Below are 13,028 nucleotides of genomic sequence, written 5' to 3'. Positions count from 1 at the left end.
AAGTGAGGGACCGCCCCGCCCCCGAAAAGAAAGACGACTCATCGATATTCAGCACGAGAAACCTGGAGAAGGACAAAGCGGAGGGCCGGCACAGGAAGGACCCTACAGAGCCTTCCAAAAAGGAAGCAGAGACAGGAGGCGTGGGGGCCAGTAAGGAGGGCTTCTCCCCTCTCATGGTGCAGACGGAGAGCCCCTCGCACTTCAGCCCCAGCCACTTACAGAGCCTAGCTCTGTCCGGTCTGCACAGTCAGCAGTTTTTTAACCCCCTCAACGCCGGATCACCACTTTTGTTTCATCCAGGGCAGTTTGCTATGGCCCCGGGAGCTTTTTCTGCCATGGGCATGGGGCATCTCTTGGCCTCTGTATCAGGAGCGAGTGGTTTGGAAAATGGCAACCTCTCCACCCAGACCACCGGAGGCACATTCCCCTTCCATTTGTCACAGCATATGCTCGCTTCTCAGGTAAGAGAGACCTTTCCACATCTAACAAAGTACAACCTTCGGGTCTATGAGAAATGGTAGCACACCTCTAGCATGATGAGATAGCAGCATCTTAAGAATGATTGTAGTCATACAGCTAAGACATTTGTGCTGAATGATTAGGTGACAGCTTTGAATCCATGCTAGCCCAAACTGTCAACCGCTGCTTCCCCTCGTCACATTCTTTTTGCTATTGTTAATTGGAAACAACAACTTATTAGCTGTAAACCGGTAGTAGCGTTCAATTTAGTTTTGGAAATGAAACATGGCCGGGGTCAAACTACAAAGTGAAAACAGCTTGGACTATGTTTTCTTCATCTGTTGTTTTATTTTGTCCTGCCAAATGTTTCTGATTAAAGATATAATACAATCATCATAAACAGCCATATTGACAACACATCAAAATCAGCCAACTATCAATTGAACCCCCAAAACACACACACACAAACACACACACACACACACACACACACACACACACACACACACACACACACACACACACACACACACACACACACACACACACACAAACATACATAATAAATAGTTCATTTACACATTGATAAATACATTTAAAATGTATTTATCTCAGGCCTACATATAATAATGTCTAATATAATACATTTTAGGCAGCTGAGAAATATAGTGCCCCATGTATTAGGTAGGTTTACAGATATCTAAATACATTTTAACTTTTTAATTCATTTGAATTTTGAAGCAAAGCATATTTAATCATCCTTTAGAAGAACATTGAGGAAAATATACAGTTAAATTGAACACATTCAATATTAAAACGATTTGAGGAAAAAAAGTTGTTAATTTAGGGCTGTATATTATATAATATTTTTGCCACCAGTTGAAAATATTTATATATATATAAACGTATGTATATGTTATATTGTATGTATGTCGATGTGGACGTCCGGCTGTTACGATTTTTAATATATACTTGTCATTATACTTGTTTTACTTTTTTTCCATTATTTTTGTTCTGTGCTGAGACAAGAGAATTTTCCCTCGAGATAATAAAAAAGCTGACCGGCCTGTGTGCTCCGACCTAACCGCAGCCTTATCTCCCGTATTTCAGGGCATCCCCATGCCTACTTTTGGAGGCCTTTTCCCGTACCCCTACACCTACATGGCCGCAGCTGCAGCGGCTGCGTCAGCCTCCGCCCTCCCGGCGACCAGCTCCAGGAACCCCTTCCTGAGCAGCTCCCGTCCTCGGCTCCGCTTTAACCCTTACCAGCTTCCCGTGTCGATCCCTGCGGGCTCGAGCCTGCTCGCCGCCGGCCTGCCGGGCGGCTTGAACGCCGGATCAGAGTCGTCTAAATCAGGTAGCAGGGAGACGAGTCCCGCGCCTGACCACCACAACCACAACCACAAGACCGGCTCAGGGGCGAGGGCCGGTTCGCCCAAGAGCAGCAACCTGAAAGACTCCATCAACGAGCTGCAGAACATCCAGAGACTGGTGAGCGGCCTGGAAAGCCAGCGAGAGTCGTCTCCGTCCAGGGACTGTCCTAAGTGATGCAGGCCCTCAAACGCCCGGGATATAACAATTCCATTACGACTAAAACAAATCAAATGGACGTAATGCTTTTTGTCTTGTACAGCAACATCACACCGATTGTCCTCCAGGCTTTTGTTTTTGGCTCTCAGACACTGTGGGGACCGTGCCACGGATCCCCACTTAAAACCGTGCGGTGGAGGTCGGTGTGTACACTGAAACATGAAACATGGGAACCAAAAGTGTTATGAGATTGACCCCCCCCCACCCCCAACTTTGTATGCGGGCCCTAAGGTATAAAGCTACATCCAAAAAACTGTTTTCATAGCCTATATTTCAAAAGGGATGGAAAAAAACGCTCCGTCAATACAGGATGCTTATCATTTCTGCCGGATGATTTCTTTCTCTCTCTCTCTCTCCTTTCCGCTCTCTCTCTCTCTCGCAACTATTTATGTAATAAAAAAGACAATAATAATAATAATAAAAGTATGTAAATAAGGTAGGATACGAGAATATGCAATCGGTATTAATTTATTCAAGGCTGTGTATATTGGCGTGTATATATTTTTTGAATTTAACTTTTTTCTTTTTGTTTTCATTTTTCATTTTACATGAACGTATCTATACTGTAAATGAAAAGCTTATTCGGCGCTTGTCGGTTTGAAAAGACCACACCAACGACCCATGGCAGAGAAAGTTGGTCGGCCAGCCCTTGAAATCACGCACCCTCTTGTGCGTGCGTGTGTCGGACACGTAAAAAAGAAAAACAATAAAAAAAAACAAAAACAACCAACAACAACAAAAAACAACCTCAGGTTATTTCACTCCCCAACAGGAGCGATTCCGAGCAAAATACTCCTGTAATGGACGCGTCGTTCATGCATATGTTATTCATAAATGGGCTTTATTTAAAGACGAGGGTCATCTTGTTTATGCTGGTTGTCCGGGTAATATTTTTTCCAACTGTCTCACAATTTCAATAAAAAAAAATCTTGTGTTAAACGGTAGTAGGGTTATTTATTTATTTATTATTATTATTATCTCTTAATGTATAATTCATAGTCTCGCTTTGACCCCTATTTATAATAGTAATCTAACCAATAGCCACGCATATTACTTACGCGTAAACACACACACGCACGCACACACTTGCAGAATTGAAATTCCTATTCCACTGATTGTGAGGTAACGGCGCCCTCTCTCGTCAAAATATTTTTTTTGGGGGGGGGGGGGGTAAACGTTTTATTGTCGCTGTTTGTTTATTGGAATTCAAATCGGGTTGTCAATGGGGTGGTTTATAAATTAATATTCATGCATAATTGAAAATATAATTGAGAAACATGACCAACATTTCTGTCTGGCCGAGGGAGCCAAACAACTTTTTTTTGGTGGCGTTTTTATTATTCGATGATAATGGTAATTCAACCTTAGTTTAATCAAAGATTTATTCCATTTATTATTAATTATTATTAATTATTATTGTTGTTATTAAATAATAATAATAATAATAATAATAATAATAATAATAATAATAATAATAATAATAATAATAATAAATTGAGATCGTCTCAATACATGGAAAGGTTGTATCTCGACCTATTTTCAGCAGAGCTGCTGTGAACGCCCCTTACCATTTCCTGGAGTATTGTGTCCTTAGCTGTATTTTTAGAAAGACAATGTTAATGTAAGTATTTATAGGAAGACAGAGACACGGAAACGCGTTCTCTCCCTTTCTCTCGATGACACATCCGTTGCAGACGTGGCCGCATTTAGCCCAAATATTCAGCCCTGCACAAGTTGTTAAAGGTTGACCCATGATCAGGGTGAATGCAAGGATTCATATAGGGTATTGGGTATAAAGGCAATTTAAAGTGGTAATTTCTAAGGTTGTCCTTCTTGGCTGGACAACCCCAATTCCCAGTCCCATAATTCCGTCGAAACTACAACATTATTCTTTTTGACATCTGGGTTTTAACCTGTCTTCGCTCTCATATGGTCAGTTTAGTTTCTCAAATTGGCTATAGGCCTTCTTAAGATCAATTGATTTTTTTTTCTTGGTCACTTGAGGTGGTGGTGGTGATATTTTTTCCATCCCTATTGACAATTTACTGACCACCACGCTGGTTTATTAGATTCACCAAGGCTGCCTTTCGCTTCTTGTGCGTGCCAGACCCTTTGGATTCTTGCCGGAGAAGGAGGACCCCGCCACCAACAATGGAGACAGCATACAGAGGAGCATATGCATAGTATATACAAAAACGTGTCAAATGTGAGATATTTAAAAAAAATAATAATACAAACTATTACCACAATCAACAGGAAAATCGATTAGTCTTAAACGAATATTTTTTGCACACCAAACATTTTTCATGTCTGTTTTTGGCGGAGTGGTGGCGCAAAAAAACCACAAAAAAACCTCTCCCTCTACAACACTGGGAAAGGGTTAAAGCGAGGAAGTTTTTAGGAGGAGAGGCGCTCGGACGCCGAGCCACTCCGGCAGCAGACAGCCCTTTGTCCAGCAACCGGCGCCTGTCGCCTGCCTGCCGGCCACAGCCTCCCCACACCCCGGCACAAAAGCGAGGGGAGTGGGAGGGGGGGGGGGGTGTACGGTTCCTAATTAGAGATCCCTCTCTTCTTGTCCATTTTCTTTCCTTTCTGCAGCGGTAGTCACACAAAAAAACTCTCATTCTATTGTCGCCGCTCTGTTATCTTCAATTAACAGTGCGGGGCTCCTCGACCTCGTACTCCCGGATAAAAAACTGTTTGTCTAAAACAATCAGTCAATGACTGATCAATGGGCTCCCGTGGCGCGGCCTCGCGGATCGCAACTAACGACTGGTGACGTTGCGGGGGTAAAAAGGCCAAGATTATTCACAACTTCGTTAAACGATCAGTGTGTGCCGCTGTTTATGTAGGGCGACCATGTGGGGACCTCGACGAGGTCCGGGGCCCAAATATAAAGTCCTTGCAGTTAATTAACAGCGTCGACGTGACACTCGGCCAATAAAGTGTAAAAATATTAACAAAAAAAAGAAAACCTGACGCAATCTTATACATATTCTGAATAATCTAAAATCAATACTTTATTTCAGCTGTAATATCTTCAAACACGTTAAATATTTAAGCAAGATGCATGCAGGCTCCTCTCGTGTGACAAAATGAGTTAAAACGTTAATAAAGACATGAATAAAAACATAAAAATAACTTGATTGTACACGTTGTGAACGTGTCGGTTTTGTTGGAAATGATTATTTATTGAGTTATTCATTGTTCCTAGTGTGAAAACTTCCTTATGGGGTGACATTAATATTAATAGGCTTATCTGACTGTCCTTAGACAATGCCTTAGACACTGATTGTTAGTCTTTTAATAAGGACCCTAAATTTGACTGAATGATAAGACCCAATTTGAGAAATGTTTTAATTCTTGGACTAATATTTAGTCCAAAATTATATACCGGTCTACATTAGTATAGTTACAAAACTACAGCACAGGAAGTAACAGTGGTTTAATTATGATCAAAATAAAACTGAAGTGGGACTATTAATCATTTTGCATGGGGGACTCCCTGTAGCCCCTTGACCCCGCCCCCGGGTCTCTCCTCTGCAGTTGGAATATGAGATCATTTATTTTTCATGATACGTAAACTGCCGTTAATAATTTGCGATAGGTTCCACGGGCAAACGCCGCTTTTTGCATTTATTTAGCGCGAAGTCTTTAATTTTAATGTCATGGTCTCTGTGACAGGGACACTTAAAAAAATGTATCTCATTAAATCAAATACGGCCTTAACATTTGTTAACATTGTGTTCGTCCTGATCCGTAAGAAAAGGATGGAAAATACCATAGCAAAAAATAAGGGGGGGGGGAGCCATCATGTCAAGCAAGAAAGAAAGAAAGAAAGAAAGAAAGAAAGAAAGAAAGAAAGAAAGAAAGTAAGAAAAAATAGAAATGGTTTCTTTGCAAAGGGCTGTCGGGAATATCCACGGAGCTCGTTAGACCCTCGCTCATCGTGGACCTGGAAACGCGCAGTGGCGCAAGTCACAGCTGCGAACACCAGGGGCACAGCACCGATTATTTGCATCTGTTCTGCACTAAGCCAAGCCAACACATGAGTGTATCACGGGGGGCGTAGCTCACATTGTATATGACACGTAACACAAAGTAACGCTCGGACATTAACTTTTGCACTCTTTATACAATGTGTATACACTGTACTAAGACCCCCCCCACCAAACAACTCGATTTCCCTAACGGGGGGGTAAAGTGCAATTCCATTCAATTTATTTTCAAAAAGGATAAACAATCCTAAATGATGTGTGTACTGTGTATGGCAAGTGTCTGTGTGTGTGTGTGTGTGTGTGTGTGCGCGTGCGTGCGTGCGTGCGGGCCCACGTGAATTGAATTGAATTATTGATCTCTATATGTCTATGCAGTTTTGGAAGACTTGACAGGGACTATTGATAGATTGATAGTGTAGGATCAGCACTATCTTTAAACCTTTCCCTGGAGGGGGCGCAGTGCAGGGAACACTGCAACTTCTATACTGTGCCACTGTGCAGTTATCGCGTTCAACAGTAAAAACAACCACAACAATAGAAAAAAAAAAAACCACTTGGAAACATTATTCAAATCTGCTTGTGTCTACGATTTAAAAAAACGAATATAAGCGTATAATTGTTTCTTCCACCATTAATCACTATTTGACAATCAGCGTTTCACAACAGACATCTGCAATACGTTTCTGACCAAATACAGTTGAACACAGCTTGTTTGTGCGTTTGTCCGTGTGCGTTGAGTGCGCGTGTTTGCACGCGTACGCGCGGCCTAGTTATTGGATTAAAAAAAAAAAGTAAAAAAGATTTGCGGAGTTGAACGCGGACACCCTTCCACGCAGGAGCGTCGCCCCCTCCTGGACGTCCTGCTCCGCGTTTGCTTTTAACCCTTTGTGTCGTCGCAGAGCCGCGGCCCTTCAGGGTTGACTGGCACAACAGACACGCAGTCCATTGGATTCCACATACACTGCCCTTCTCTACTCCACCTCACGGGGAGATTGTTGGATTATTTCCGAGTGAGTCTGCCCATTAATCTGGAAAAAATACTGACATTTGGAAAAATCAAGGCGGAACCTTATCATACAAAAGACGAATATATGTGTGTGTGTGTGTGTGTGTGTGTGTGTGTGTGTGTGTGTGTGTGTGTGTGTGTGTGTGTGTGTGTGTGTGTGTGTGTGTGCGCGCGTGTGTGCGTGCCACATAAAAAAGGTTTATAAGGGATTGGCTTATCCGGGAATTGCGGACTACGCAGCTAAGCTATTTACCACACATCTCCTACATTTTGTCTAAATCAAACAGAGCACAGTGGCAGTGAATTATAAATACCAGAGGAGCAGCGCTTCTGAGAGGCGGTAGTATTGCGTTTAGCCACTAGATGGCACAAACACCTATTTTGGGAAAACACCATTGAAACCGATGCTTTGTCACATAAGTTAAAGTTTCACATTCACATTTGAGTAAATGGGAGGGGGGGGGGGGGTACTTAACACTTCTAGTGTCTCGCTGTGTTAGAATTGGGAAAAAGAGATGATAACAATTCTTGATTGTGTTGATTAGTTAAATCATGTAATCATATTTTGTTTTATATTTGTAAATATCTGACCTAGATATACTTTTTTCATGTTTTCATATTGGGCACATGCGTGTGTATTTGTGATGACGTAAAGCGTCACACAGACTGCTTTGGTCCGCGCGGGTTCTCTCGCTGAGCATTGTCGTTTGTAACGAACACGCAACCATGCCCCCACGGAGATGAATAGAGGAGATTAGTAAAGACTAACAGTGTGCGGCCTAGGAAGAACACATTACTCCCTAAGACCTTGCCAAACACAACACGCACACACACACACACACACACACACACACACACACACACACACACTAGTATGGTTTATTTATATTTGGAACCCTGTAGTAACGTTGTTGGGACGATAGGGGGCGTTTTAGGAACGACTCAAATCCAAAATTTGTTTTTTGGGGAAACATCTGAATGCGACCACTTTTACGGTGTTCACTCACTAATAGTTTGCACACACACACACACACACACACACACACACACACACACACGCACACGCACACGCACACGCACACACACATACACACACACACACACACACACATACACACACACACACACACACACGTGAGTAAAGTTATCTCATAGCCTGTGTAGGAAGTATCTGTATTAAGAAAATAAAATCCACAAGCTCATTCCAAAGAATCCTCCCCAATCCTCCTAGATACTCCCCTAGAGCATCGATTCTCAGCGGTGTGTGCGGGGGAGCCCCCAGGGGTCCTTCGTGGGGTCCCAGGGGGTCCCTGCAGCAAAAAAGATGAATAGTTCATCTCCATTTACAAGATTACCATTACACCACCATTAGAGAATTTGCATTAATGACTGTCTTTGATCATAATTTCACTGTCATATCCCGAAATGCAGTATCGAAATTTGGACTAAATCACATGTAACAATGAAAATCCTCTTGAGATAGGGTCCCAGAGACAATATGTTGTCCGCGGCCCGATTCTGATCAAGTCGATATGGGGGAAAAGGTGCAGAATGTTTGTTGTAAAGGATGGCAGATTGTTTGCACGCGGCCAGTTTTACGAGTTAGAACAAGAACAAAAAAGGGCTCAGCCTGCTTTAAGAAGGAGCCATGCAGAGAGGAATTGAGGTGGCTGGGGGGGGGTTCTAAGCGAGGACTTCCACCGTGTGGGGGCGGCAGGCTTTTGTCGGTTGGTTAACCCAGGTCCCATGTCACCCCCCCCCCCCCCCGTCACATGTTTTGGGGGATCAGCCTCTGGCAAACTCAGGGAGGTGTGTACGCAGGGCAAGAGGGTTTTGACCAGGACCCGCACCCGCCAACCACATGACGGCCACATACCGCTTCTTAAATGTGGACTAAAATCACCAATTGACCCCTGTTACCAATATCATATATGAACTAAACGGCCCCTGTGTGTGTGTGTGTGTGTGTGTGTGTGTGTGTGTGTGTGTGTGTGTGTGTGTGTGTGTGTGTGTGTGTGTGTGTGTGTGAAACGAAACCAACCCTGTAAAAATTAATTCACTGAACCAAAAGGAAAAAAAGTATCACACAAGTGATATTTTGATATTTTGTTGTCTTGTCTCATATGATAAAACCCCGGTTAACTGTCTATACGATATCATGTGCGCTTTCATTTATTTATTTATTTTTCCAATATATTTATTTAAAATTTTTAATGATTTATTATCATTATTATGATTATGATTGTTGTTGTTTCTGTTATTATTATTATTATTATTATTATTATTATTATTATTATTATTATTATTATTATTATATTTTTGCTAGGGAGGTCATATTTTAAAGTAGATTTAAAGACATTACTTGAGAAGTATTTATTTTATGTAATATTCACAAATTTTAATTTAAAAAATGATGTGATAACTCATTCGACGAATATTGATATTACGTCCGAGGGGGAAAGTGCCTGTTATTTTTTTTATTCTAATTTTTCTTTTCTTAAATTAAAGTTAAATAGTAGCCTAACCTTTTGTTACAGCGTAACTTGACACAGGTTATACACAAATGTAGAGATGGTTATAACATGATTATAAAACTAGGGATGTTAAGAAGAGTTATACAGTATCAAAAACACACTCTCATACACAAATACATTATCTTCTAGACCTATAAGTTTATAAGTAAATGTATTTTTTTTTTATAAAAATCATTGATTTAAAAAAAAGATTAAAAAAACATATAATTATGTAACTATAAAATAAATATATATGTATCACTTATTTTATTTAACCTAAATGTATTATTGTTTGGTTGAGTGCCCTGGGAAATATGGATTAAGGTATGTAACACTGCGACTCATTTTAGATCTGTGTGAACAGAATGTACACGCGTTCCTTAAAATTATGCATGTCTTGAAAAGCATTAATACATAGAAAAACTACTAACTTCACCGCATTATATTAGGATATTGCTTCATGAATTTGCTCGATTGAATACAAGAATCAAAACATGTATTTATCTCTTTTAAATAAATGAGACTGGCTGTGGAATAACCATAACGGACCATTCGATGGGTATCACTTGAGTCTAGATTTTTTCTTATGTTAAGTGGGCTTCAAATTGCCCAAACACGAAGAGAAGAAGGTCACAGCCTTCCTCTGCGCGTGTCAAGGAGGAAACTTTGAGTGGGTTTTTTTTATAAATTCCATTGCGATCCCGAAACTCTCTCTCAACTCCAGCTTCTCCTTCTTTTTTAAAGGAAAGGATCTATTCTGACCGCACACAGCTTTTGCCCTGTGCCATATGAAAGGGTCTTTCTTCTTTGAAATCGTTTAAAATCAAAATTAAAAACAAGATTAAACAAAGATTGTCACTTAAAGTTCAAATAAAATAAAAAAAAAGGACTTATGGAGTAGATATACCCAGATCAGTGTATAAATTGCTTTTACACTTGATACAGAGGTGTATTGATTATTTTTATGAATGGTTTATTATATATTGTCTTTTTATTCTTTCTTTTTAATTATTATAGTATTATTACCTATGTGTGCTGCTGTAACTGGACACTGTAAATTCAAGATTCAAGATTTTTATTTGTCACATACATATACATACTTTCATACATATATGCAGTGAAATGTAATAAAATATGAATAAATATTTAAGTTCAATGTATGTATGTATGTATGTATGTATGTATGTATGTATGTATGTATGTATGTACAGTATGTATATATGTATGTATGTACAGTACGTACAGTATATGTGTCTGTATGTATTTACAGTGTATATATGTATGTGCACAGCATGTATGTATGTATGTATCATCTACATCCATCTGCCTTACCCTAAAAAAAGGTGCCATAGAATATAACAAGTTAAACACAGCGTTAAGACAGACAGACAGACGGACAGACAGACAGACAGGCAGACAGACAGAGAGACCGGCAGACAGACAGACAGACAGACAGACAGACAGACAGACAGACAGAACAATACAGATAGATGGATGAACGATAGATAGACAGACAGACAGACAGACAGATAGATAGATAGACAGACAGACAGACAGACAGACAGACAGACAGACAGACAGACAGACAGACAGACAGATAGACAGACAGACAGATAGATAGATAGATAGATAGATAGATAGACAGATAGACAGATAGACAGATAGACAGATAGACAGATAGACAGATAGACAGATAGACAGATAGATAGATAGATAGACAGATAGACAGATAGACAGATAGACAGATAGATAGATAGACAGATAGACAGATAGATAGATAGATAGATAGATAGATAGATAGATAGATAGATAGATAGATAGATAGATAGATAGATAGATAGATAGATAGATAGATAGATAGACAGATAGACAGATAGACAGATAGACAGATAGATAGATAGACAGATAGACAGATAGACAGATAGATAGATAGACAGATAGACAGATAGATAGATAGATAGATAGATAGATAGATAGATAGATAGATAGATAGATAGATAGATAGATAGATAGATAGATGATATACTGTATATTTATAGTACCAGAAGCTATTCATTCTTTGCTTTTCTTCTGTCGACGTGGAAACTGTCACTCATTTGAAAAAAAAACACAATTTGTGAACTAAACAGAAACACATATATGTTTCCCCAAGTAAAAATAAATATTTTGAAAGAAATCACACGATGACTGATTCGTTTATTAAATGCAATCTCAATTATTAAAGCCTGGGTGGTGGGTGGGGGTAGTGCCTTACCAGTCGGATGGCGAGAGAGTAAAAGTCTCCCCGTTGTCTGTGCACGCGCTTTGAACAGTAATGGAACCAATCATTGGGCAGCAGGGTGGAAAGCAACCAATCCGATGTGAGATATTAAAGCGAGAGGGATATGGGCGTTAGAAGAGGGGGGGGGGGGGGGTTAATGTCCATTATTTCCAGAGAGAGAGAGAGCGCGGGACATCATTATAAGCAGAAGTACATTTGGTGTTTTCGTTCTAAATGTGAAATCCGTTGCAACAGAGGAGAAAAGTTTGACCCAAAACACAAAAATGTAAATTCATATTTATGTGGTAATATCCCCCCCTCCATTTATACCTGTGATTATCAACATTTTTCATATCAAGGGCCCTCAACTGGACAAGCATGAGGAAACGGGCCCCAAGATTTTGTCTCTGCGACCGCGATCTCGGAACTTTTTTTTATTGTTAGATATGATTTAACCTAAAATCCCACACCTTTTATACTACAGTGAGGGAGATAACAGTGAACCCAGGATCAAAACAGTCAATTTTGTACGTTCTCTTAACCGTGCTGATGTCGTCGTGTCGATTAAAAATATTAGATCTTTAACTATTCATCTTTATTTTTATGATGGGACCACCCTGTAACCTCTTCGGTGGTTCCTGGGAGGATCCCCGGACCCCACTTTGAGAACTGCTGCAATATAAGCTGCCCCAAAAAGCAGAACAGTTACCACGCAATTTATAGTCCTTATTCATTTATTCCAGATTACCAATAACTCGGGGTGCCTAAATAAGGTTAAATGTAGGCCTACACTCTTAGAAATTACCAATAAAAAATAATAATTGGGCCAAAGGGGCCATTAATAGGGCCATTTTTTAAATTTCTACATTGGCACCATTTTTTCATTGTGTTCAAATCATGCCCTTTGTCGCATTATTTCGAATAAATAGAGAGCTCAAAGTAACCTTATTTAAATGCTCATTTTACACGCTCCTGCTCAGAATCCCGTTTGCAAAGTGATTTAGGAATGATCCAACAGTTTCATTGCATGTTATTTAGGCTTATTTAGTTAAGACTAACTCTAACCTCATCTCTTTCCTTTTTTTTGGACCGCATGCACATGGGGAGTGAAGTTGGAATTCCCTTCACAAAACCCTTTTCATTTCAGCTGTAATAGGGGAAGAAAATCGAACATTTTATTGCGGGGTCTCTTTGGGTAAAAA

General features: G+C 40.1%; 1 protein-coding gene across 1 annotated transcript in view; it reads left to right on the top strand.

The window, feature by feature from the left end:
• The window catches only part of tbx2b (T-box transcription factor 2b), a 9,213-nt gene extending 6,231 nt beyond the window's left edge, over positions 1 to 2,982 (top strand). Inside the window, exons 6-7 of the mRNA XM_080006303.1 lie at positions 1 to 461; positions 1,570 to 2,982. The exon at positions 1 to 461 is cut by the window's left edge and continues 117 nt beyond it. Of these exons, the coding sequence (XP_079862429.1) occupies positions 1 to 461; positions 1,570 to 2,007 (899 nt within the window). The 3' untranslated portion in view covers positions 2,008 to 2,982. The remainder of the gene's footprint in view (positions 462 to 1,569) is intronic.
• The last annotated feature ends 10,046 nt before the right edge of the window (positions 2,983 to 13,028 follow it).

Source organism: Zeus faber (genome assembly GCF_960531495.2).
Source record: "Zeus faber genome assembly, chromosome: 9".
Lineage (NCBI taxonomy): Eukaryota > Metazoa > Chordata > Actinopteri > Zeiformes > Zeidae > Zeus > Zeus faber.
Note: the sequence above shows the minus strand (reverse complement) of the source record. Positions and strands in the feature narration are given on the sequence as shown.